Source organism: Elgaria multicarinata, chromosome 12 (assembly GCF_023053635.1).
Source record: "Elgaria multicarinata webbii isolate HBS135686 ecotype San Diego chromosome 12, rElgMul1.1.pri, whole genome shotgun sequence".
In the NCBI taxonomy this organism is placed as follows: Eukaryota; Metazoa; Chordata; class Lepidosauria; order Squamata; family Anguidae; genus Elgaria; species Elgaria multicarinata.
Genome location: NC_086182.1, coordinates 1,897,573 through 1,925,117, shown reverse-complemented (window position 1 = coordinate 1,925,117; position 27,545 = coordinate 1,897,573). Strand labels below are relative to the sequence as shown.

At 45.3% G+C, this 27,545-nt stretch overlaps 1 protein-coding gene across 1 annotated transcript in view; it reads left to right on the top strand.

The window, feature by feature from the left end:
* Positions 1–27,545, top strand: part of SLC4A5 (solute carrier family 4 member 5) — a 124,317-nt gene that overhangs the window by 56,645 nt on the left and 40,127 nt on the right. Inside the window, exons 4-10 of the mRNA XM_063139273.1 lie at positions 970–1,130; positions 7,181–7,333; positions 13,890–13,985; positions 15,279–15,334; positions 20,942–21,099; positions 26,867–26,954; positions 27,388–27,542. Of these exons, the coding sequence (XP_062995343.1) occupies positions 970–1,130; positions 7,181–7,333; positions 13,890–13,985; positions 15,279–15,334; positions 20,942–21,099; positions 26,867–26,954; positions 27,388–27,542 (867 nt within the window). The remainder of the gene's footprint in view (positions 1–969; positions 1,131–7,180; positions 7,334–13,889; positions 13,986–15,278; positions 15,335–20,941; positions 21,100–26,866; positions 26,955–27,387; positions 27,543–27,545) is intronic.

Below are 27,545 nucleotides of genomic sequence, written 5' to 3'. Positions count from 1 at the left end.
TAAAGATAAAAATAATGGATATTCTGCTTACCAAAAGATGGGAACCACTACAAAACAAACAAAATATTTTAAGTAAAACCTGTACTAGTTCTGCTGTGTTTCATGCCACACTGCTGTGGCTTTTTGAACTTTGGCTGGTGCAAAATGTAGCCTGGTGGCTCAGAGTAGGCGTGATGGAACTCGAGCGTGGTGAGCCCCGCACACATGTCCCCACTTCAAGGAGGCCGTGGGAGCCTTTGCCACGCGCTTGGGAAGCTGTGTGAGACTCCCGAGCCCGTGGCACAGCGCGCTTTCCAGGGCCCCCAAAAAGTGCAATTCCCCCAGCATGCCATTAGCGGAAAGCGCATTTTGCTGCACCATTTCAGGCCTTAAAGGCCCTCTTACACAAGGGGGGCTTGAGTGAGTTGGCGTGAGTGGGGGAGAAACGTGATTTCACCAGCCTTGGGGAAATTGTGTGTTTCTTACCCACCCACCCAACACACTGATGGGGGCCTGGAAGGTGGCTTTTAAAGCCCCCATCAGTGGGGTGGGGTGGGGGGGAGAGAAACAAGCAATTTTCCCAGGGCCACCATTAATGCAGCGGAGGAGGGAAAGGACAAAGGATGCATGTCAGGGCGCCCTTGCCCAACTGCTCTTGAAGGCTTGAGAACATTCGGGCACAGGCCTGTCCTAGCGCTTGGCGGGTCTGACTGGGCCCATGAGGGCCGGTCATGGGGGGGGGTCCACTGCCCTCGCGGCCCCAGTCGGAATTTTTATACAATAGTAACTGAGAGATCAAGGTTTTGATCAAGATCATTTTTGATGGACTTTACACCTGCACCAGGCCCCATCAGTCCTCTGGATGGATATAATATTTTTCTTCTTCCCTAGACCCAATTCCATACTTTCTAACTGATTACACTGTTGGTGCGTGGTTGTTCCCTCATTTATACAGAGCACTGTTCATGGCTGCTTCTTTCTCTGTTTCAGATGGATTAAATTTGAAGAGAAGGTGGAAGAAGGAGGGGAGAGATGGAGCAAGCCTCACGTGTCAACATTATCTTTGCATAGCCTCTTCGAGCTACGCACCTGCCTGCAGACGGGCACTGTGCTGCTAGACCTAGATGGCTACTCTTTGCCGCAAATCATAGGTATGAACCTACAAAATGATAGTAGGTCTCTGTTCGTATAAGGCACAATCCACCACGCAAATGAGTTGGGAACGCAAAAGCGATTTCAACAAGTAGAAAGTTGTGATGGCAATAGCCACTCTTTGGCAAGAGCTTAGGAACCTGTCAGACTCTTGGTCCATCTAGTCCACACTGACTGTCCTGCTGTGACTGAGTAAAACTCAGTTCTGGGACAAATCTGTATGGCCAGGTCAAAAGGCAGGCAGAGATCAGAAGTCATGACTCCCCTGGGGGATTGTTCGTCAGAAGAAGTGCTTGAACCGTCAGAGCCAGACATCCCCAGGAAACAGGTTGCCTCAGAGGACCTTGGGACTACGAAGACAGCCCTGGGCCCTCCGGGTGAAGCCTCCTTGAGAGGCAGGGAGCTCAGCTCCTGAGCCAGAGGGGGATGTTGAACCATCACCTAGCCCCCGAGAAGGAGGATGTCAGCATGTTAACATTCAGGAAAGGACAGTGGCCAGGTGAAGGCATGCTTGCTTCCTCAAAAGTAAAGGCCTCCTGATAAGCAAGGCCCTACTTGTGAGTAGACTTCTGACAAAGTGCCTCTGCTGTGCTGAGTCCTGAGTGGGGCTCTGGAACCTCCAGTTTATAAGCTCTCGGTTGAGGCCTGTTAGTTGCTGAAACAGCATCTTACTTCAGTTCCTACTGCCTTGAAACCTTTTGCTTCCTCGTGCTGTTTATTCCCTGGACTGATCCCTCATGCTACTGATGGCTCTTGCAAAGAATGTTGGGCTGCCTTTGACCACTCTTCTTGCTAGATCCTTCTCTGCAACTGAGAACTTGCTGGCTTTGACCATGCTATTTGCCTGCTCCTTGACTGAACTAGACTTTATAGACTTTGGGAAGGTTCAAATTTAGACCATTATTCCCTGTCCAAGCCCAAGCAACTGTAAACAAGGCACTGGCCAAGAACCAAAATGTCCGGAAGCAGGGCCTGGGTACCATTTCAGGCCATGGGTGCTGATGATGCCCCGTGATATAGTTGGAGTTGCAGAGTTCTGCTGTGGATCAGAATCTTGAGCAAGCATCACGTTTGTCAGGTCTTTCTGGAGAGCGAGGTCCTTTCCACAGCAGAGCCTTCTCCCTGGACCATTAACTCTGGAGCCACCTCTTCTGAGGACAAGGGAACAGAATCTACCGAGGATAAGGTCGGGGTTCTGAGTCCCAGTCCATGACAGTCTGAGGCAGAGCCAAAAGTCAAGAATGGGAAAGTAGTCAAGTCGAAGCACAATCCAAGGAGGGAGGTTTTAGCCAGTTTCCAGGGGCACCAAAGATCAGCCAAGAGAAGAAATAGGAACGCTAGGTTGCCAGGCTCTTTGATGTCCGAATCACTCTGGAGGAGGTCTCCAGAGTCGGAACTGTGTCAGATGTGAGAGTGACTGGCAGCAAGTCACCAGCACCCCCCCCAGCCCTGCCTGGAGAGGCTTGGGACCTTCTGTGTGCAAAGCAGGTGCTCAGCCACTGAGCTATAGCCCCTCCCAGCATGGAAAATGTATTTCAGTAAATATTTAGAATGAGCGGTAAAGCAGCAGTTTCTGCAGCTGAAACTCTCCCCACGGCCTGAGTTCGATCCCAGAGGAAGCTGGTTTCAGGCAGCCGGCTTGGGTTGACTCAGCCTTCCATCCTCCCGAGGTCGGTAAAATGAGTACTCAGCTAGCTGGGGGAAAGGTAATAACAGCTGGGGAAGGCAACAGCAAACCACCCTGCTATAAGGCCTGCCAAGAAAACATCAGCAAAAGCTGGCATCCCTCCAAGAGTCAGCAATGACTCAGTGCTTGCACGAGAGGTTCCTTTCCTTTCCTTCCAAGTCAGAGAAAGAAGGACTGATGGAAACAAATTTTAAATGTAATGATGGGGAGAGGGGCACATGTTACAGGGTTTGAAATTTCAGACAGGTAAAAGTCAGGTAGACAAGCTTCTGTTAGGGATGTCTTAAATATATATATATATATATATATTTTCTTGGGTGGAATCAGATAAGATGACCCGGGAATTCCCTCCCTCCCTAGAGGCCTTATTTATTTATTTATTTATTTATTTATTTATTTATTAAAACATGTTTATCCCGCCCTATATCACAAGGATCTCAGGAAAAGTGTGATGTGTATTGGGACTGGGCTTTTTAAATTGTTCATAAATGATCTGTAGTTGGGGTGGTAAAGATTTCTGTTGACACCAAATTATTTAAGGTGGTTAAAACAAAAAGGGACAGCAGAGAGTTCGAAGAGGATCTCTCTGAACTAGAGGAATGGGCTTCAGAATGGCAAATATAGTTCACTGTAAGCAAGTAGAAAGTGATGCACATCAGGACAAAAAAATCCAAACTTCACACATACACTGATGGGATCTGAGTTGGCAGTGACTGACCAGGAAAGAGATCTGCTTCAAGAAACATTGATCCAGCTTGCAACAGCTATGTGAAAGGTCAATTCCATGTTTGGGATCATTAGAAAAAAGAATAGAAAATAAAATTGTCAATATCATAATGTATTTATACATTATACATGCATACAGTTCTGGTCACTGTAGGTAAACAGTGCAGAACTAAAATAATCAAGGGCTGGAGTAACTCCCCAAGGAGGAAAAGGTTCCAGGGTTTGGAGGCATGGGAGACATGGTACAGGTGTATAAAATTATACATGGTGTGGAGAAAGTGCCTAAGGAAATATTTTTCTCTCTCTCTCATAATATCCATGAAGCTGATTGGTGAGAGATTCAGGACAGGTAAAAGTCAGACTCAGGTGAAGAAAGACATTATTCACACAGTCCACAGTCAAACTACGGATTTCACTACCACAAGATGTAGTGATGGCCACCAATTGGGATGGCTTTTAAGGGGGGTTGGATAAAGTCCTGGAGGAGAAGGCTATCCATGGCTGTATGTTGCCTCCAATATTAGAGACAGTATGATTCCATATACCAGTTGCTGGGGAACACAAGTGGAAGGGGGCTACTGTGCTCATGTCCTTCATGTGGGTTTCCCAACGAGGCATCTGATTGGCCATTGTGGGGGCAGAATGCTGAACCAGAGTATTCTGGTATGATCCACATGGTACCTGTTATGCTTATGTTCTCATGTCTAAGTGACCAATTCTTCATTTCATGGAATATCAGTGCAAATGAGATCAATTGTTCTCTGTCCTTTGGGCATTATTATGAAGGGGAAAAGGAAAGGAACCTCTCGTGGAAGCACTGAGTCATTATTGACTCTTGGAGGGACGCCAGCTTTCGCTGACGTTTTCTTGGCAGGCCTTATAGTGGGGTGGTTTGCCGTTGCCTTCCCCGGCCGTTATTACCTTTCCCCCAGCTAACTGGGTACTCATTTTACCAACCTTGGGAGGATGGAAGGCTGAGTCGACCCGAGCCGGCTGCCTGAAACCAGCTTCTGCTGGGATCGAACTCAGGCCGTGGGGAGAGTTTCAGCTGCAGAAACTGATAGCATATCAATTTTCTTTTCTTGCAGAATGGTTCAAATTCTCTTACGCTCTACAACAGTAAAAAATAATAATTCTCAGTTGTCTAAGTATTGAAAGAATGGCAATGGAATCATGGCCTGTGGCTAAATCTAAAAAAAAAAGTCTCATCCAGAGGCCTTCTGAACATACAGCTGGTTCTTTGCCCATGCACAGCACTTGAGAACTCTGTAGTTGATAGCTGACAGCTCAATGTCAGGGCTGTCAGGGCTGTATATACCAGACTATATTGCGCCCTAGGCAGGGGCGTTCTGAAGCCGCTGCCCCCCACTCGCTCACTCACCGCCCCCTCACTCACCTGCCCACCTGCTCGCTCGCTCACTCACTCACTGCTCCCCCCCGTCCGCTCGCCCGCCCACCCACCCGCTCGCCACCCCTGCCCGCTCGCCGCTCCGGCTCCCCCCTCGCTCACACGCTCCAGCTCCCCCCATCGCTCACACGCTGCCCCCACTCGCTCGCTCACCACTACGACACCCCCCTTGCTCGCCCACTCACCGCCCACTCCCGGCTTTGAAGCCAGGACGCTGGGGTTGGGGGGCGGGGCAGAGGCTTTGAACCGGCGTGCCTGGAAGTGGCTTCCTGGTGCGCCGTACTGAAGCCTCTGCCTCCAACCCCAGCATCCTGGCTTCGAAGGAGCCAGGACGCTGGGGTTGGGCGGAGGCTGGGGTGGCGGCTTTGGAACAGCACACCTGGAAGCCACTCTAGGAGAGCAGCTTCCTGGTACGCTGTTTGGTGCCCTTGTTTGCTTGGCGCTCTAGGCGGCTGCCTGAGTTGCCTCTATGGCAGCACCGGACCTGCTCAATGTATGAACCAACTCCATTGGAAAGTATCATGTTTGTAGTGGTATCAAACTCTCTCTGCTAATCATTACTTGGTTTTGCATCACCAGTGATAAACATACACATGTAAAAATGAGTCAACAGCTTCAGAAAAGAGTTCCACATGGAGAGTTTTGATGTATCTGGCTGAACAAGCAGTGCTGAAGTCAAACACTGCAGCAAACTTTGAAGGCCTGTTCTTCTCAGTGTGTTTCTTTCATCATCTTTGCAATAGATTGTCTCATCCCATATGTGCATACCTTCACTCTCAGATGAACATCATGTTCCCCCACCAACTGACATTTGGCGGGTAGATATGAGAGGGGTTTTTCGTCAAGTCACTTCAGCTGAGAGAAACCCTCCCAAGTGAGGCCTGTCTGCTGGGCTTCATGTCAGTATTGTGTGTTTTGGCTGCTCCATGTAGTGAGCTATCTGAACTGCAGTTTGGATCCTCTTCCTGCCAGTGAAGTATGTTCAGGCTCTAGACCAGCCCCACCTTCCCTGGCTAGCCATGGGGCCAGCTGTACAGGAAAGATTGTCTTCCTAATTTGCCTGAGCATCAAGGTTTCTGGGCTCTAGTATGCTCCTGTGCATCCTTTGGCTCTCTGACTCTTCGTTCCTCAGCTCTGACTCCCTTGGTTTATAGTTCCCTGTTCCTGCCTCACCGTGGAGAGTGGCCTACAGTTCAGCTCTGACACTCCATGTTTTATTGTTTATTGCTACTTATTTATGATAGAAGTGATTTTGAATGGTAAGGATGGCAAGTGGTTAATTCTGTTGAGAGGGGGAGTAAGTGAATGGAAAGTTGGAGTGAATGCTGATTGGCTGTTGGATTCAAGTGTTTGAAAGTGAGTGAGAGCAGTTAGAAGCAGTGTAAGTTGTGAATGGAAAGTTGACAGAGCGAGGAGTCTGAGTTTGTCTGCTAAAGGGGTTAGATCAGAGTAGGATCGTGTTTTATTGTTTTGGGGAAAAGACGGAAGGAGGAGATAGGTTTGACTAGTGGGTAGAGTAGGCAAGGATACATGATATATACTGTATTGTAACAAACAAGTATTGCAACAAATGAAACCACAAGATTGATAAACTGCATGAACTTACTTATTGTTAAATAAAAGTTATTTTGTTTCATAAACTGGATTGGATTCTTAAAGTACCTGAAGTAAAGTACTGAGAGATATAGTGGTAGCAGTGAAGTAAAAGGGTGAATAAAATGGAGCACAGAGTGCTGGGATGGGTGCTGTGGGCCAAGAAAGTGAAACATAGAACCAGTGAGCAGCAGTATTCCAACTGGTTCCATGGTTGAGATCCTCTAATATAGGGTGACCCTATGAAAAGGAGGACAGGGCTCCTGTATCTTTAACAGTTGCATAGAAAAGGGAATTTCAGCAGGTGTCATTTGTATATATGGAGAACCTGGTGAAATTCCCTCTTCATCACCACAGTGAAAGCTGCAGGAGCTATACTAGAGTGACCAGATTTAAAAGAGGGCAGGGCACCTGCAGCTTTAACTGGTGTGATGAAGAGGAAATTTCACCAGGTTCTCCATATATACAAATGACACCTGTTGAACTTCCCTTTTCAATACAACTGTTAAAGATACAGGAGCCCAGCCCTCCTTTTCATAGGGTCACCCTAGACATCACGGATTGTCCAACCACAGGCAGGATGTTAGATGGGCTGACCTTGTACACCACTAACATGCATAATATCTCCCCCACAGATGACGTCATTGAAAAGCAAATAGAAGACGGCCTGCTGAAACCGGAGCTGCGGGAGAAAATAAGCTACATCCTGCTGAGGAAGCACCGTCACCAGACCAAGAAACCCATCCACCGATCACTGGCAGATATTGGCAAATCTGTCTCAAATACAAGTGAGTGCAGATTACCATATTGTACAGAGGTGGGGGAAGGGATGGCAGCCCCTTCAGAACTTCTTTTTTTTTTTTTTAATTTTTATTCATTTTCAACACTATATAAACATAGATAAACATTACCAAAATATAACTGAAACAAAACACAATAAGAAAAAGAAAAACATCAAATATCTGCTGCATACATATTGAATGATTGTTGAGTACAAATATCAAAAACTATTACATATACCTTATCATACTACAACATCTTCGTTCTTAACATAAAAGTGCACCCCCCACCTCGGGATCATTCTTGAGTCCAAAATCTAATCGTTTCTTCTGCTGGTGGTTTCCCACTTCCCTTAGTAAACACAAACACTAGGAACTGTTTCCAAATTCCTTCGAACTCATTTATTTTAGTTACGCCTTTTCTCCACTTAATATTACATGTCAGTTTATCATTAATGGCTATGTCCCATACTTCTTTGTACCATTCCTCAATAGTATATTCCCCTTGGACCTTCCAGTTCCTAGCTACCATCAGTCGTGCTGCAACCAACAAATTCGATATCAGCTCTATAGTTCCTTTTCCACACTTTATATCTTCAAATAGTGACAGCAATGCTATTTTTGGTGTTTGTTCTATTTTCATTCCCACTATTTCTTCAATTTCTGAGAACACCATCTTCCATAATCTTTGTACATATTTGCATTGCCACCACATATGTAAATACGTTCCTTTTTCCCCACAACCTCTCCAACAATTTGCTGAATGTTGATCACTTATCTTATTCAATCTAACCGGGGTTAGGTACCACCTCCATAGGATTTTAAAATAATTCTCCTTTATTCTTACTGATAAACTTCTCAACACTCTTTGTTTCCATAGTCCCTCCCAGCTCTGTCGCCCTATTTGTATCTTCAAATCTGATTCCCAAACCATTTTCTCTGTATTCTCTCTAAACTCCTTCTCTAACAATATTTTATATATTTCACTCATTAATCCTTTTGAAACTATACTCCCTCCTTTCCCTTCCTCCTTACTTACTACTAATTCTTCAAACCTCGTCATCTTTCTGCACATTCTATTATCTTTAATCCACTTTTTATTCCATTGCTCTAATTGACCATATTCTAGCCAAGATAGCTTCTTCTCCTTTAACAAATTTTCCATATCCTCTCTTGTTTTAATATCTCTTACCCAATCCTTTAATCTTATTTTATTTTTCTCTTTTAATATTTTACATAATCTACCCTTTAGATCCTCTGGGAAATTCTTTAACATTATTATCGGTGCTAAGGGAGAGTTGCTCGGAAGCAGCTTCCCTTTAAATTTACTCCAAATTTCCCATTGAGTCCTCAGGAGTGGATTATCTATACTTCCAACCCACTTTCTTCCTCCGTCTTTAAAAAAAACATTCTCCAAATTCATCTCTACCTTATTTATGGTTTTTTCTTCCATCCAATATAAATCTCCTACTCCCATAATTGCTTCTACAACATGTCTTAATCTATTTGCTACGTAGTATAATTTTATGTTTGGGAGACCCATTCCCCCCTTTTTTTGGCTTAGGTACCAATTATTTTTATTCACTCTTGCTCTCTTTTCTCCATTACAATATTTATTAATAATATTTTGCCAACTTTTTATCTCGGTTTCTGATATTTTTATAGGTAACATTCTAAATACAAAATTAATTTTAGCTAATATCTTCATTTTTATTAAAGCTATTCTTCCGAACCAAGATAAATTTAATCTTTTATATTTCTCCAATTTCTCTAATACCTCTTTCTTTAACCTCGTTAAATTTTCCTTTTCAAGATTCTCTAAATTTTTTGTAATTTTAATTCCCAAATATTTAATCTCATTCTTAACTTTCAATTCCATTCCCTTAAATTCCCAATCCTTTTCTTCCTTCTTGGTATAGTTAAACAACATCATCTCTGATTTAGACCAATTTATTTTTAACCCTGTAATTTCCTCAAATTCCCTCAACTGATATTTAATTCTTTCTAACTTTCTTAATGGATTCTTAATGGTCAATAAAGTGTCATCCGCAAACATGTTTAACTTTATTTCCCTTACCTCTCCAATTCCTTCTAACTCTTCATCCTCCCTTAGTGCCTTCGCCAAAACTTCCATAACCATTACAAACAGGACCGGCGAGAGCGGACATCCTTGTCTTGTTCCTCTGGCTAGTCGTATCTTTTCAGTAAGTCCGTCATTTACCACCACTACCGCCGTATTTTGGGAATATAGCTGTTCTATTACATTTTTAAATTTATTTCCAAATCCCAATTTATCTATAATACTCTTTAGTGCCTGCCAGCTCACACAATCAAAAGCTTTAAAAATATCTAATGCCATAATACCTGCCTTAATATTTGCTTTTTAAATTACATTTATTACATTTAAAACTCTACCCACTAAATTATGCATATGCCTTCCTACCACAAACCCACATTGATCTGCTCCTATATATTCTGCCAAAAATTTATTTAGCCGTTTGGCCATAATAGATGTAAAAATTTTAGCATCCTGATTTATTAAAGAAATAGGTCTATAAGAATCGGGATTAGTCAAATCTTTATCTGGTTTTGGGATCAGAATTATCACTGAATGTTCCCATGATTCAGGTATCTTCTCTCCTGATAATATCCTATTATAAAGTTCCATTAATTTTGGAACTAAACAGTCTTTGAAGACCTTATAATATTCTGGACCCAAACCATCTGCTCCCGGTGATTTACCAACTTTTAACTTATCAATAACCTCTTCAACTTCTCTTTGAGTTATTACTGACTCCATTAACTCCTTATATTCTAATTTTATTCCCTTCTTTATAAACCTTCCAATATACTCCTCCACCTTTTCTTGTTGACTTTCTTTACCCTTATACAATTCCTGATAGAATTCCTGAAAAATTTTTATTTTAGCTTTCATTGCATGACAATAATTCCCTCGGCTATCTTTCAACGTTTCTATCCCATTCCTCCCTTTTTCTTTTTGTGTGAGCTTGGCAAGCAACCTCGAGTTCTTATCACTGTTTTCAAAATATTCCCTTTTCATATACATTAAATTCTTTTGAATCTCTTCTATATTTAAATTTTCTAATTGTTTCTTCTTAGCTTGTATTTCCACTAATTTATATTTATCTTTAACTCGCCAATATCTTTCCTCCAAGTTTTTAATTTCTATCTCTAACTTTTCCTGTTCTGCACGTTGTTGTCTTTTTAAACTACATGTTTCTCTAATACAGATTCCTCTTGCTACAGCCTTCATGGTGTCCCAAATGACTGACCCAGCTGTTCCTCCTTTTTCATTAATTTCCCATGACTCCGACAGTTCCTTCCGAATTTTATCTACTATTTTATTATATTTCAATATCTTTGTATTCAGCTTCCATCTATATGCCTCTTTATAATCTTTCTTAACTGTAAATTCTAGACTTAACAAGGCATGATCAGTTACTTTTATTACCCCCATTTCCATTTTACAGATCCTCGTTGCAAAATCTTTTGAAACAAATATATAATCTATCCTGGAGTATGTATGATGAACTGGGGAAAAGTATGAAAATCCAGGCCTATTCCCGTTAAGTAAACGCCACGAATCTAAATAATCATTTTCTTTTACTAATTTATTCAATATAGTCATATTGTTCCTCTTTTCAGCATTAGTGGGATTTGACCTGTCCCGTTTATTATCCATAACCATATTAAAATCCCCAGCTAATATAGCATACCCCTCCTTAAATTCTTCTATTTCTTTAAACAACTTTATAAAAAACTCTCTATGCCTCTCATTTGGGGCATAAACATTAATCAAAGTATAGACCTTTCCCTCAATTTTACCTTTTAACATAAGATATCTGCCCTTATCATCCTTTTTTACTTCTTCTAATATAAACCCACTTTTTTTTGAAATCAAAGTGGCCACTCCATTTTTTTTCGATGTCCCTAATGACTTTTCATAATAGGCTAACCACTTTAATTTTATCATATTCGAATTCTCGGAGCCTTGGTGTGTCTCTTGGACCATTATAATATCTGATCCCTCTTTATTAAGCATTTGTTCTATTCTCTTCCTTTTCACGACTGCCCCCAAACCTTTAACATTGAGTGTTGATACCTTTATCTTTTTATCCATAATCACCCTTTTGAAATCTCTTCCGATCCCTTGTGCTCAGCAGTTCAAACTTGCTTACATAAAAAAACAAACTCCATACATAAAACCCCCACCCTCCTACCCCAATCCCTCCTCTCCTACCTTCCCCCCCTCCCCACCCCCCCACTCTAATCCCCCCCCCATATCCCCGTGAGTCTAGCACTCCAGCCATCTACTTTAAAGGGGGGGGGAGGCAGTGCTGCGCCTGGCCGGCAGGTTTCTATATTAGCATTTCTATTTGCAATTATCTCCAAACATAATTAACAATTCTCTTACTCTCCAGATGTCCCAGCCTCATTCCCTCCCCCACCCACTCCAGCCCCATTTGCTTCCCCATCCAGACCCAGCCTCTTCAGCAATTCTTTACCTTGATCCAATGAGGTTACTCTGTGTTCCCTCCTCCCATATGTAAATCTTAAGAAAACCGGGTAACCCCATGCGTATGGAATTTTGTTCTGCATTAACATTCCAGTTATTGGTTTAATACTCCGTCTCCAATTTAATGTATGTTGAGAAAGATCATTATAAATTTGCACTGCTTTGCCTTTATATTGTAACTGGGTCAAAGATCTCAATTCTTTCATGATTTGCTCTTTTTTATAATAGTTACCAAATTTCACCAAAATATCTCTAGTCCCTTTGTAGTTTTGCCCCCCCACGCGGTGGACTCGGTCCAGATCCGATCCATCTATTGGTATGTCAGGCATCAGCTCTTTGAACCAGTTCAGAATGATTTCTCTAAGATCTTCTCCTTGTATCTGCTTCAGCTGCTTTATTCGAATTGAAGATCTACGAGATTGGTCTTCCAAGGCGATCAGACGTAATTCCCATTCCTTAAATTGAATATTTGTTGATTTTTCAAAAGCCTCTTGCTTCTTCTGGTCCAATTCCGCTTTTGCCTCTATCTCTTTGATCTTATCCGAGTTTTCTGCGGTCTTATCCGAAAGAACACGCATTTGTTGTCTAAATTCATTCATTTGCAGATCCATTTTTTTAAAAATGATGATATTATTCTCTACAATAACTGCCTTAATTTCTGCTAGGGAGGGAAAGTTGCTGTCCATTGCTTTTCCCCCTTCAGCCATATTCTTTTCTTTATTTGGTACTGTATCCAAAGAAACTGGGTCTATAACTTCATCTTCCTGGTCTGTTCCAGGGGCTGTATCTTCCAGGTGGGAGAAGTGGGTTAAATTATGATTTGAAGGTTTCTTTTTTTGTATATTCAACTTTTCCCACTTCTTAATCTTTTTTTTAATGTTGGACATAGGACCCTTCTGAGTAGGGCATAAATCTTAGAGCCCCCACTTCCTTAGCAACTTTTACTGGCTTCTCTTCTATGTGCCAAACACACCACCTTCTTCCCGAGGGGGAGGAAATATATTCAGTTCACAACAGCATTCACTAGAGGGGATCAGATCCAATCATTCACAGTTTCTCAAAATCCCACATCTCCCTCACAGAATGCTGTTTCTTCCCCTTCACCCCCCCCCTTCTCGGCACACCGCAAACAGCTTCCACTTTCCACTTTACAAAGATTACAGCAAACAACTTCAAAGCCAGTATTTCAATCTTTCCAACTTAAGATAAAGGATGAGAAGTGAGGATCGCTGTAAATCAGATCAACGTCTAACAAGCATAAGTTCTTTCTTTTCAAACTGCGACATCAATCATGTTACTTTACTTTCGGTTTTGCCTCTGCAGTTTATAAAGACATTCCGTCAAGCTCACCTCCTCCCATCGGCTCTTCTCAACACTTTCCAGCTCCGATAGCTTTTATAATCATTTCCTGTCGTTTGCTCAAAGATTTATGCCCATTAAAAAATAGATAATTGCTTTTTCCGGCAACGCCGCTCAGAGCCTCAGAAGAAACCTGCCACCGCCATGGCTGCCAAGCTCCGCCCCCCTCTCCCCTTCAGAACTTCTGAGCTGTTCAGCAAATATCTCAAATAAAAGAAAACAAAGAGTAACCCTTTCGAGGTGCCAAGGCCATTCCATGCATTCTGTTCTGATCCTTCCATCGCCGGTACGCATGCAATGAGGCATCGCAGCCTGGTGAGCGACTTGCTCCAGCAAGGCCAGGAGGTGAACTGAGGCCTTAGGAGCTTCCGTCTCCAGTCCACCTTTCTGAATCTCCACCTCCTTGCTCAAAGAATGGAGCCTCTTAAAGGGTCCGACTCCTAGCCTGGAGGCAGGAGCCTGCTCTTAGCAGACTTCTGCCTGATGCACGTTTTGTGCTATTGGGCACCTGTGGTGGTGGGAGAGGCACTTGGCTCCTCAGCAGCGCCTTCAAAAGCAAGGGCTTGTGGTGGTCTAAGCTCCAGCTCTTTAGCCAGCTCCACCTCCTCTTTCAAGCTTGAGGCTGGGGCCATGACATCTTCACTTCACATCTTTTCTTCCTCTTCACAGATCGTAGCCCTGTCCGGAGTCCAGCTGCAGGAGCCAGCTTTCATCGTTCTTCAGAAGATCTCAGAATGAGACAGAGCGCAAGTTATGGACGATTACGTGAGTTTCGTTCCAGCTCTGCCATTAAATACGGAGCAGGTGATCGAGCTACATGCTCTCAGTCAAGGCCAGTAACAGCTAGATTTGGCTACTGCAAACCTACTGCAGTTCAAATATCTGTGGAACAGCACAAAGCCATATAGGCAGTCCCTGAATATGACTCTCTTCTCACACATTCCCCGTGGCCAGCTGAGGCTTCTTCCACCATGCCTCCTCTTTTTCTACAATTCAGTCAGCTGTTGCTGGGAGCAAGGCTTCTTCCAGTGGTCTCAGAGGCTTTTCCAGTGGTGGCACCCACTTTATGAAGCATTCTCCCTAGAGAAGTCTGCTCAGACTCTTTCCTTGCCCAATTCTGTCACAAGGGTAAGACATGCTTATTTAGGATGGCAGTTGCAGCAGGGTAGCTGTCGTAATAGCTGCTTTAACATTTTTGAAGATGGGTTTTTATGATGGTCTTATACCGATTAATGCTGCCTTGTCTGTGCTTGTTATGTCATTTTTAAACCTTGTTGTAGTGTATTTTATAGCTAGTTGTTTTACTATGGTTTTATATTTATGTGATTTGTTGTAAGTCACTTTAAATTGTTCATTTTAAAATTTTATTCACCATAAATTCCCTAAAATTTTTACCTTTGTTCAGGACCTAGAAATACAACAAAGTTTTTCCCTGCAGGCTTATAGTCTGCAAACATGATACAAAATGGAAATAGGATGAGGAAGGGACAGGAACACAAACAACGGCAGTCATTAATTCTTCATCAAGTCCCCTAAATGTACCATGTATCAGTTCTGGAAGGGGCAGTATCCAATGGCTCCCCCAGCTGCTCCCAGCTGAATCAGTGGAGAGGGTGTTGCTGTCTTGCCAAATGAAATGGCCGCTAATGAATGTCAGTCCTATTAATTAAGTGATAACAGACAATAAATATCTTCAGCTACTGGGCGGTATAGAAATGCAATAAATAAATAGATTTGAGATTGCTGCAGTGCTGAACTGTAGTTGCAGCGCTAATTGGCCCAAAAGCTCATTGGACTGAGAAACCCAACTAGAAAGGGCTGCAATTGTCCCTCCAGGGAAGCTCCTCACCCGTCGATGGGGGCTGAAGCCAAACCAACATGGGGCATAACAGAATGGATTGGGCCACAAAAATGTTGCAGAGGTAGGTTAGATGGAACAGTAGAGGGAAGGCTTGGTTCCTCCCCCACCCCGCCCGGTGAGTCTTAAAGATTTCCTACCCCTGAAGTCAACAAAAAGCTTCTCACTTTAGCTATGTATACATGTTTTTACATCTTTAGGTCATGCACAAAGCAGGAGTATGAACGACATCACGGATACACCAAGCACAGATCAGGTAGGAAGTCCTTGAGAGTCAGTTCTCTTTCTGAGAACCAAGCGTTGCTACAACTTGTAATCGTTGACTTCCCAACATTAGAACATCTGAACCAGTTGTGAAATTCCTGCATGTATGCTCTTCATTACAAGAAAACCAACTTTAACGTGTTTTCAAAACTTCTGTTAGGCTGGGCCTTCAGTGTTTATCGTAGCCTTCCAGGCCCTCTTGAGCATCTTAGGACGTGCGCATCTATTTGCCTCTTTCAAAAGTTGAGCTGCTCAACGCTCTCCTGTTCCCGAGGCCGGCCCTGCCATCTCGTGGGGTGGAGGGACCTGCTTCAGGCAGCACCAATTCCAGGCAGGAATTGAAGTCTGTGTAGTTGTAGTGCTGGTCCTAAAAGTAGGAGGGCTTTGCTTCACACAGTAAAATGCCAACACTCGGAGACTGAGTTTGCATGGGACCGTGCAACGCTATATCGCAGTGTGGAATACTTTCCATTTGGGGGGATGGGGGGAGGTAGATAAATAGCCATGTCAAATCCTAGTTACATTAAAATCCTGGATTACTGTGGGCTGGCTACTTTCACCTCTGTCTCTGGGAACATTTAATGATAGATTCTGAGGCTAAATCAGGAAATGACCTATGCAGACAATGAGAGGGCTCTTTTTGTACTCTTTTTTTTTGCATCTCTGTGTCTCTTCCTCCCTTCTCTCGTTCTGGCCCCTCCATTCCACACCCCCTCCCAGCTACCTGTCAGGTGTTTTTTTTCCCCCTTTCTGTCATTCAACATTCTGTACCATTGGTTTCTCATAGGACAGTTTGGAGGAATTCCCCCACCTTAGGTTTTTTCCTTAACATTTATGTACCCCTGCAGATCTCAGGGTTACCCCGTGTTGGCTGATGCTCTTGGTGCATGGCTGGTGTAGGTTTAGCTACGTTCGTGTTGAGCATGGGGAGACTTGAATCGGGAATGATGATGCTCGACATTGAGCACCTGGGAGAGCCAGACCCATCTCAACTCTGCTAATAACAGACTTACAACGATGTACGCGTCATTTTACAGAGTCCCTGATCCACAGAACTTAGTTCCAATCTAAATTTAGATTGTGATCGAGAGACAACAGGGAGAGGGGAAGGAGGGGCGCAGGTGGGCACAGGATGGATGCAAGAGGTGCAGTTGCCCTGGGCTTTGGTTTTGCCAAAACGAATGCAAAAAAAGTGAAAGCAGTTCTCAGAGGTGCCAGCAATGAAAATTTATTGCAGCACAACATGTCTCGGACAGTGAGATCATTCATCAGGGGCAACTTACAAAGAATCACAAAATTGAAAACAACTCTTTGAAAGAAGTTGTATATTAACTTATTGAAATGAAAAACTTGTAAAAAGTATAACTACTTAAAATAAGACTGCTGCCTCAGGGCATTCTAGAGCCTCAGCGGTAGCAAACCTTCATGTAGAAGACTTAAAGAATAATTATATATTCAGTTCTGACCATTTTTCCTCATCTGAAATTGTGGTGTGGTGGACATAAGTTGATGACTCTTTTTTTCTTTTCTTTTGTTGCGGCGGGGAGACGATCTAAGGCTTTATTGCAACTTTGTTTGGGGTGAGGCAATTCCTGTGATAGCCCATATCCAATTTGAATATCCAAGGCATGTAATCACCTCTCCATAAAAAAAACTGATAGACAAGAATTCCTATTTATTATTAGGTATATGATTATTTGTCATTTTCTGGTTTTGAGCAAGAAGCTTCTGCTGTTTGGACTCAAGGGCAGAATAGAGGGCAGTCAGCAGCGGGTCCTTGAGATGGCAAAGAACTGGGCCTCACTGAAGAGAAGGAGGGATCTTCAGTTTCCTTGGGATCACCTTCAGGATGATAGGGTGGTGGGTAGTCTTACTTTTGACCATGTCAAGAAAAGTGTGTGTGCAGGAATATCAATTAATATTAGCACTTAATAGAAGATATTCTGGCGTATACACATAAGGCTTTAATCACTTTCAAACACATAAAGAATTTAAAAGCTTGGCTAGAGCCCCATCAGGCAAGCGTGCTATTGCACGCTCGTTACTGGGCACTCACGGATTTTCGCAGGTCCTTCTCATGACGTCTGCCTCCCAGGCCTTCTTCGCGCCAAAAAAAAACACCCCAGCAAGTCTGATTTAAAATAAAGACGGAAGTTGCCGCTATCTCCTGCTGTGTGCAGAAGAAGTAGCACCATCAAAACAGCCCCCTGAATGGGCCATGTGCACGTTTCTACTTCCTCTTTCAAAAGAGGAAGTAATGAGGGACAAACGTGTGGGCGGAGAAGCGACGGTAAGGAAACATGATTTTCCCCTGTGCGATGACGCTCCTGGATTATCATCTCAACAATCTTTTTGATGGTTGCAACCATACCTGAGGGTCATTATCCTTGTAGACAAAAGGGTTCATTTTGTTTGCCAGTCTTCAACCTGCACAACCTCCAATGTTGTTTATGCCATAGAATGCTCTTGTAAGAAACTTCATGTTGGCAAAGCAAAAACAACCCTCACAGATATATTTATTTATTTATATCTTTAATCTTCCCAATAACAAATGTTATCTGGGCAGATTAAAACACTTAAAAGACTAAAATGCAACACACACCGTTAAAAGTATTAATCATTTTTTTAAAATGTATCAGTGAACACCTTAGTGACTATTATTATTATTATTTATTTATATAGCACCATCAATGTACATGGTGCTGTACAGAGTAAAACAACAGAGTAACATTCATAAGTATAGAGCAGGGCCGGATCTACACCACTGCTTTAAAGCGCTTTATAACAGTTTTGACAACGGCATCTGGAGCTCTCTGTCCCGGGCCCCAACAGTTGTCCAAACTGTTATAAAGCGCTTTAAAGCAGTGGTGTAGATCCGGCCCAGGTGGCCCTTTAGTGAGCCACTTTCAGGAATGTGCACCGAGAGCTACAGATTTTGCTTTCAGGGTTATAGCAAAGCTGAAGACAACTAATAACAGGCTTTTGCACCAGGATATTTAAATTCAAAAGTTTGCTACCACTTGGGCTGAATGAGGATTTATATTGTTTACATCTGCTGCTGCTAGTGCTCGATGTGTACAAATGAAGTTTATAACAAGTTTATTCTATTCAAGTTTGTTTTCTAATAATTTATTACTTGTGAGAAAAATTTCTAACAGTATACTTCCAATAAACCAATACGTTGGAGATGCAATGTGCAAACCACAATAAATGACCAGCAATCACACATCCAGTTTATAAATTTGAAAATAAAAATTTAATAAACAGAGTTAAGAATGTGAAAGGTTTGGGCCCGAAATGAGAGAAAGCTACAATACTACTTATAAACTGAGCCCAAACCCATCACTTCCCTAACATAACAGACATTGTGGGAAGGTTTGATAACTCTGGAGGATGTTACCTGGAGAATATTTACAAATACCTTGTTTTTCCTTAAAAGCAAAGCTTTTAAGTTTAATTTATGTTTTCTTTTAAGCCACTAACTGCTCCAGACAGGTAGAAGAACAGGACTTGAGCTTTGCATTAAACCATTTAGACTGAAATTCAAGGGGTGCAGCTTGAGAAAGCTTTGCCAGAGAATTTCTGCCTGTCTCTCAAAGACACTGGAGGGATGCAAGGGGGATGGAATGGCAGTAACTCCTAGCAGTGCTGCCTTGGGGCAGCTTCTGCAGTTCTCTGCAGTTAAGAGTTAATTTGGACACATTTCATTCTTTATGCACGTTTATGTCATGTTTGAATCCAAGTGTTATACTTTGAAAAATGGGGGTGGGGAGGGTTAACACAAAGGCACGCGGAGTATTTAGTTCCCAAAGAACACCAGGCGTTAATCAGCCTAGTAGGGCTGCTACAAAGGGACTTTGACATGAAGTTTTCCATGAAGCTTAGAGGCTGCTCTGAACTCCTGCTCTCTGCTTAGTCCAAACACTTTATTGGCTTTTCCCCCAGCTTGGATTTAAAAGATTAGAAGAAAGGGGGGCTGGTAGGAGGGGGCTCTCCTGCCTTCCTCACATGCCTCTCCTCATGCCAGCATATAGATTATAATAAGCCCCAGCCTGGAGTTTATTGAGCCCTTTTAGGCTAATAATAATGAAACAGCCACAGGGGACAGGAGACCTAACTGAAACATATTAAATGAGGCTTCCAGCCCCCATTCTATGTTGCTTGTGCTATAAAGGAGGTGGCTGGATGCAAAAGAGGATTTCAGTGGCTGCACAAAAGACGGAATTCCAGGAAAATATTTTATCCAAAGCTGCACCTACCCAAATTCTCTTTTCCACACAATTGATAAGATCAAAGGAGTCCAGTCCTCATTTGCATCTCGCTACCCTAAATCTTATGTTTGTTTACAATCTTTATTAGTCACATTTCCAGTGTAGTCAAGGCAACAAACTTATGAAAAGGTGATTCAGATACCTCCTCAGCTGTGAACTTGCTCAATAGCTCTGTGCAAAGAGCCTCCTTCCAATTTCTGTGTGGTTATGAGAGTTGGAAGGAACGTCAGAAGCTGCCTTATACCAAGTCTGGCCCTTCGTCCATCAAGCCCAGTATTGTCAACACTGACTGGCAGCAATGGCTCTTCATGATTTCAGGAAGATTTTTTTCTTGGCCTTACCAAGAGATGCCAGGGACCCAACTGGCACCTTTGGCATGCAAAGCATGTTCTCCGCTACTGAGCCTCGGCCCTTCAGTAATAATATTGGCCTACCTTACAGAGATGTTGTAAAGGTTACTGAGACAAAGTATATGAATCATTTTATGGAGAGTGCTATATAAATATTATACTTCAATGTTTTTGCACTGGACATATGGGGAGGCTTCAACAAGGGAAATGATGAGTGCCTATACAATCAAATGCTGGTATTCTAATTAAATATACTTTCCAGGCACAGTGAACTGGGATAATCTCATCCATTCAGTTGAATAACTGTTGCATAAGAGCAAGATAAAAATTTAGGAGCATTATTTCAGATGTTGGTTGTTACCTGCAATGATGTTACCTTGCAATGGCAGAACACACTCTGTAAAGCAACTAGGCTTCAAGAATAGCAACAAAAAAAACCCCAAACCTTCAACAACATTAAACAAGTTTAAACCCAGGGTTATGAGTAGTAAGCCTTCTTAAGAAAATCACAATTAAGTATATGGGCGTAATTAATAATAAGTAGACTCTCAGAAAGGGTCCATTGACTACATCATTGGGGATATGCAAACATTTTGGGGAATGCAATGAAAAGACTTCAGGGTTTGAGTTGTTGCCACAGGGTTTGGAGGGAAACATTTGGAGCAGGGCAGAGGGAAGCAATATTTGAGGTATAAAAACTAAGGGTATGAAATCTGCACAGGCTGTTGGCATAAAGTGGGATTTGTAAGTCAACTGTGCTAAAAGCAAATTCTGCAAAAGGAATGGATTCCAGATCTCCCCCACTATGGCTGCATCTCTCCAGAGTTCCACTCATCACTTCCAGTGACTCCACGGATGGCCTCTGCTGCTGACCCATAACTGTTCCCCAAATTGTGTCAATAGGAAGTGTATCGTTGAAATGACTCAGAAAAGAAGAGGAATCCCTGAAGTTTGAAAAATGCTTTCGTTTCCCCCCAGCTCAAAAACAAATTCATTAAGAAGATCCCCAAAGATGCCGAAGCCTCTAATGTGCTGGTGGGAGAAGTGGAGTTCCTAGACAAGCCATTTGTGGCATTCGTCCGGCTCATTCAGTCAACCATGCTGGGTGGGGTGACGGAAGTGCCTGTCCCAACCAGGTAAGTGGATGATAAAAGAGCTTCGGCTCGGCGTGTGCCTCCTCCATCCTCTAGGTGTCACTAGGGTATAGCAGAAGAATGCAAATACACAATTAGAAACAGTGCTGTCTTTCACTTTCACAAATAAATACCACATTCTCCCTGCTCTAAAAAAATGTGAAACATGCTGATTAGTGTCAGGGTCCCGGGTGTGGGCAGCAAGGCTTCAGCGCAGAAATGCTGGGACCCGGGATGGACAGCAGTGAAACCAGCAAACAGAGTCCAGGTAGGGCCAGAGGCAAAAGGCAAGATCTTGAGGCAAGCAAGGTTCAGAGTCCAGAGGCAAACAGGGTTCAGGCAGGGCCAGAGGCAAAAGGCATAGTCAGGAGAAACAGGAGGTCAGGCACAACAAGGCAAGGGTCAGGATTCGCAGGTAGTCAGGTACGGACTGCTGCAGCAGGCACAGGAGACCGTGATGCTGTGGCAAAGCTGGAGTGGAAATGCAGTTCTTATATAGCCCTTTCCTGGCTGCTTCCAGCTGGTCTGCATTAGCCCACCTCTGAGGGCTGGATGATATGAGCCTGGGTCCTGCAACTACTCTGCAGCCAGCAAGGTGCACTGCAGCTGCCAGGTGGTGCTGCAGGACAGAACCTGACAGTACCCCCTTCCCCCAGAGGATGGGGGTTCCATCCCCTGTTTAGGGTCCACCCACTTCTCTGGGTGTCTCTGGTGGAATGCCCAGAGTTTAGCAGGCGCATGGATGTGGTCCGCCAGTTTCCAGGACTGTTCCTCTGGACTGTAACCCTCCCAGTCCACGAGGTAGAATAGTTGGCCGCTGCGCCATTTGGAGTCTAGGATCCGGGCTACCTGGAACTCCTCGAGGTCGTCAATCTGGACGGGTGGCGGTGGTGGGTTGGTGCACCCAGGAAACAGATTTGTGAAGCAGGTCTTCAACTGGGATACGTGGAACGCTGGTTGGATCCTGAGAGTGCGGGGAGATCCAATTTGTACACGACTGGGTTTACTCGTTGCAGGATTGTGAAGGGCCACTGATATTTGAAGTCCAGCTTGATGGAAGGGCAGCTGGATCAGCGGTGCTCCATGGAGAGCCAGACTTTATCTCCAGGCTGAAGTAGGGGGCCTGCCTGGTGTCATCAAGCCTTGGCCTTCTCCAGATGCCGCTTGAGTTCCGCTTGTGTCTCCTGGATGTGGGAGACCCGATTGTCGGTTGACGGAACAAGAGAGGCTGCATGCGAGCAGGGGTGATCCCGCGGGTGGTATCCTAAGTTGGCATAAAAGGGACTCTGTCTCATTGAGGCATGGCAGGCGTTGTTATACATGAACTCAGCTAGTGGCAAAAGTTTCACCCAGTCGTCCTGGTGGTAACTTAAAAAGCAGCAGAGATATTGCTCCAGGACCTGGTTTACTCGCTCGGTTTGTCTGTCCGTCTATGGATGGTAGGCCGAGGATAGTCTTTGCTCGATGCCAAGGAGTTTGAGGAAGGCTGCCCAGAACTGCGAAGTAAACTGCGTTTCTCGAACGGAGACTACTGTTTCGGGGAGACTATGGAGCCGGAACAGATGGTCGAGTATCAGGTGTGCAATCTGGCGGGTGCTGGGGACACCACAGGTCGGAGCAAAATGGGCCATTTTCATGAGGGAATCGACCACTACCAGGATGGCCGTGCGACCCTTGGAGGAGAGCAGGTCGACAATGAAGTTGAGGGAGAAGGTACACCACGGCTTGGTAGGGGCTGCAGGAGTCCCTGGGGTCTCTGCCGGGGCACCTTGGTCCTGGCACAGGTCTCACAGGAGCGGAGGTACCTTTGAGGTCCGCTCAGAGGCTCAGCCACCAGAAGGCCCAGGAGAGTAGTTTCAGGGTCTTCACATACCCCCAATTCCCTGTGGTGCATGTGTCGTGGCATTGGCGCAAAACCTGGAGCCGCAAGTGCCCTTCCGGGATATAGAGCTGGCCCTGGTGATATAGGCAGCTGGCCCGTATATCCAGCGACATCTGGTGGCATGCCGTGGTCCAGCTGAGGTCCAGCATAAGGGTCCATGGGCAGGGCTTGGCGGACCTGGGAGAGGAAGTCCTGATCCCAGGTTCCCAGGAGGAAATTGGCCTTTGGGAGAATGGGCGCCAGATCCGAGTTTTCTCCTGCTGAGGCTTCTGTTGTGCGCGAGAGCGCATCTGCTTTCCCATTCTTGGAGCTGGGTTGGTAGACTACCTGGAAATTGAGCAGGGGGTTGGACCCAATGGCCTTGTAGGTCTCTTCCAACTACAATGGCCTTGTAGGTCCCATCCAATTCTATGATTCTATGAAATCGAACTGGGTAAAAAACAAAGCCCAGAGCGCCTAGAATTGCTTGGAAGTGTTCCAGGTTTCGATGATCTGTGAGGACCTGTATGGGATGTGTGGCTCCCTTGAGAAGATGACGCCACTCCTCAAATGCTGTCTTGATGGCCAGGAGCTCCCTGTCCCAGACGTCATAATTCTTCTCCACAGGCATGAGCTGGCAGGAGTAGAATGCGCAGGGGTGAAGAAGCTGCTGCAGTCCTTGCTGTTGAGACAGACCCACCCCAAGAGCCTGACTGGAGGCGTCAACTTCCACCATGAAGGGGAACTGCGGGTCTGGGTGGACTAGGATGGGGGCCGGAGTGAAGGCTGCTTTTAGTCTTTTGAACGCCTCTTGCACCGCAGGGGTCCATTGGAACTTCACACCCTTTCAGACCAGGGCAGTGATGGGCGCAATGATGTGCGAGAACCCCTGGATGAAGCGCCTGTAAAAATTGGCAAACCTGATGATTCGTAGGACTCCCTTCATGTCCCTGGGGGGATCGCAATCCATGACTGCCTGGACCTTCCGGGGGTCCATCTGGAGACCAGCGAGGGAGATAATATAGCCCATGGTTTCCTGGTGAAAAGCGTATTTCTCTAGTTCGGCATATAATCTATGCTCCTGGAGGCGCTGCAGGACCGAGCGGACATGTTGGTGGTGTTCTTCTAGGTTTTCTGAAAATATCAAAACGTTGTCTAAATATGTGACAACAAAGTGGTCCAGAGTATCGCACAGGACGTCATTTACAAAGTGCTGGAAGGTGGCAGGAGCATTGCATAGTTCGAAGGGCATCACCCTGTACTTGAAATGACCATAACTGGTGTGAAACGTGGTTTTCCATTCGTTCCCCTCCCATGTGCGCACCAGGTTGTATGCTCCCCGCAAGTCCAGTTTAGTAAAGATCTTGGCTCCTTGCCACCGCTCAAAGAGCTCAGGGATGAGAGGTAGGGGGTACTGGTTCTTAACCTTGACCTGGTTCAGCTTACAATATTCAATGCAGGGCCGAAGTCCCCATCTTTTTTCATCACAAAGAAAATGGGGGTGCCTGCAGGGGAGGTAAAAGGTTGGATGAATCCTCGTGCCAGGTTGTCCTGCAGGTAGTTCCACAGTGATGCCAACTCAGGAGCTGCGAGGGCATAGATGTGCCCAAAAGTGATCTCTGCCCTGGGTTGGAGGTCAATAGGACAGTCATATGGGCGATGCGGAGGCAAAGTCTTGCCCCCATTGTTTTCAAAGATGTCAGCCAGATCAAGATATTGGTCCAGGAGGGCTGCCAGGTCCAAAGCAGAAGATGCCTCCATTGTGGCGCCGTGCAGCTTGGAACAGGGCTTCTTAGGCAGGCCGGGGATCGAAGGCAGCACCGGAGGCTGGGCACAGACCTTCCAGCAGTAGGGGGACATAAATTGGAGGGTCCTCTGGCTCCAGTCAATGGTGGGGTCGTGTTGGGACAACCACGAGATCCCCAGAATGACAGGGCAATGGGGGGGGGGAGTCTGGACCAGATTGAAAGTGAGCACTTCTTGGTGCCTGGGTGTGGTAAGCATGACCAGAGGGCAAGTCTCATGAGTCACTGGTCCCGAGGTGAATGGAGTCCCATCAAAGCCCTCTACCAGAACCGGGACTGGCTTGGAGCAGCAGGGCACCTGATATTTCTTGGTGAAGCCCAAGTCCATAAAATAGGATGAGTCCCCTGAATTGATCAGGGCATCCAGCAGTAGAAGCCCACCCTGGGGCAGGCTGGGACTGATGGGCACTAGGAACTAGGGTTGGGAGGTTAAAGGCCCTGGCCGGGCTCCCCCTAACACCGCCAGGGCTATGTGTTTCCCGGCAGCAATGCTTTGGCCAGGCAACCAGCTGCATAATGGCCTCTCTGGCCGCAATACAGGCAGAAGTTCGCTGAACGCTGTCGGTGCTTTTCCATGTTCAATAGTGGCCCCCGGGCGCCCTTGACCTGCATGGGCTCAGGGCCAGGTCCTGGGTCCTGCCTACCCTGCTCCCTCAGAGATTGCCTGTCCTGCCGTTCAGCACTTCGTTCGGGCAGACGGGCATCGATGTTGAGGCAGAGGGTGATGAAGGCAGGCAGTGCAACTGGCAGAGTTACACAGGCCAATTCATCCTTGATGCAGGAGTGCAGACCCAGTCGGAAATGAAACCTCTGGGCGGCCTCATTCCACGGGGTGTCTGCCACAAGGCAACAGAACTCGGCCGCAGATCATGACCCTTGCCACAGTGTCTGCAGGGCCAGCTGAGCAGAATGGGCCCAATTCTGGTCCCTGAACATGCCCTCCAGGGCTTAGATAAAGCCGTTGAGGTTCCCCAGTAACGGGTTGTTGCCCTCGAGGTATGGAGAGACCCAAGTGAGGGCAGGGCCAGAAAGTAGACTGATTATGAGACAAACGTGGCTCCGCTGGGTGGGGTAGGCTTCCCGACAGATTTTGAAGAGCAAACAGTGATGGTTCACGAACCCTCGAAGAGCCTTCCATTCACCATGGAATCGCTCAGGTAGTGGAGCAGCTGGAGCTGGGCAAGAGGGCAGCAGGACTGCTGCTCAGGGAGCTCGCACGGCTTGCAGCTCAGCATGGAGTGTATTCACCTGGACCTGCAAGGCATGCAGTACCCCAGAGAAATTTCCAGCTTGAGCACCATCCATGTTGTTCCAGGTCAGGGCATGGTGGTTGGCCACAGCAAACTGTCAGGGTGTGGGGTGTGGGCGGCAAGGCCTCAGCGCAGGAACACCAGGGCCGGGATGGATGGCGCTGGAACTGGCAAACAGAGTCCAGGCAGGGCCGGAGGCAGAAGGCAAGGTCCAGAATCAAGCAGGTTTCAGGCAGGGCCCAAGGCAAGCAAGGTTCGGAGTCCAGAGGCAAACAAGGTTCATGCAGGGCCAGCGGCAAAAGGCATAAACAGGAGGTCAGGCACAACAAGGCAAGGTCCAAGATTCACAGATAGCCAGGCATGGGCAGCTGCAGCAGGCACAGGAGACCGTGTTGCTGTGGCAAAGCTAGAGTGGAAATGCAGTTCTTATACAGCCCTTTCCTGGCTGCTCCCAGCTGGTCTGCATCAGCCCACCTCTGAGGGCTGGATAAGATGAGCCTGGGTCCTGCAACTACTCTGTGGCCGCGAAGGTGCACTGCGGCCGCCAGGTGGTGCTGCAGGACAGAACCTGACAATTAGATGCAGAAGCAGCACTGATATTGTCCGAAGAACTTGTAAACAGCCAAGAAGAGTGAATGACAAGTGCACAAAAAGTGTCTTATGCAGAAAAGCCCCTTGTCTGTTTGAGCAATGTGGTGTTCTGTTAGCTGTGCAAAGGGACATTACCTCAAAGAGTTCATGGATTTTCCTTCCCCTAGGAGAAGTATTTGTAAGATAGAGACCTCAGAAAGGAAGAACACTCAGAAACACTTTTGGTCTGGGACAGCACAGTGAGTTTGCTTTCTTTTTACCAGATTCCTCTTTATCCTCCTGGGTCCCACTGGAAAAGCAAAATCCTACAATGAAATTGGCAGAGCCATTGCCACGCTCATGGTAGATGATGTAAGTGCGTTTCATATGACTGCCTAAATGCCTCCTTTAGCATTTTCTGGAGATCCCTGTGCGGGGCTAAAACTGTCCTTACAATGACATAACCCAGCATAGAAAGGCATGTTCTGTGCCTTGAACAGAAATGTCGAACTAAATATTGCTTATAATATTCTTTTGTATCCATTGGTACGATTGTATATTCCTTCTCACACAGTTGCATCAACTTCCTGTCACTCAGAACATCAACGTCCGCATTTCCTAGTCATTGCTTTTAATGTAGCAGTTACATACTTGGATTGGAGAGCTAATTTAAATGCAAGAAATTATCAACGAATTGGTCTAGAGGGTGGGAGACTTGCAAGGCGCTCCGTTTTTCATCACTGTTGTTTCCTGGCTCCTGATTTGCTGAAATAACCCTTCTTTCTTTTTGTCTTTTTACTCTCAGCTCTTCAGCGATGTTGCCTACAAAGCCAGAGACAGAGATGATCTGATAGCAGGAATAGATGAGTTTTTGGATGAAGTCATTGTTCTTCCACCTGGAGAGTGGGACCCAAACATTAGGATAGAGCCGCCCAAGAAAGTGCCCTCTGCAGAGAAGAGGTA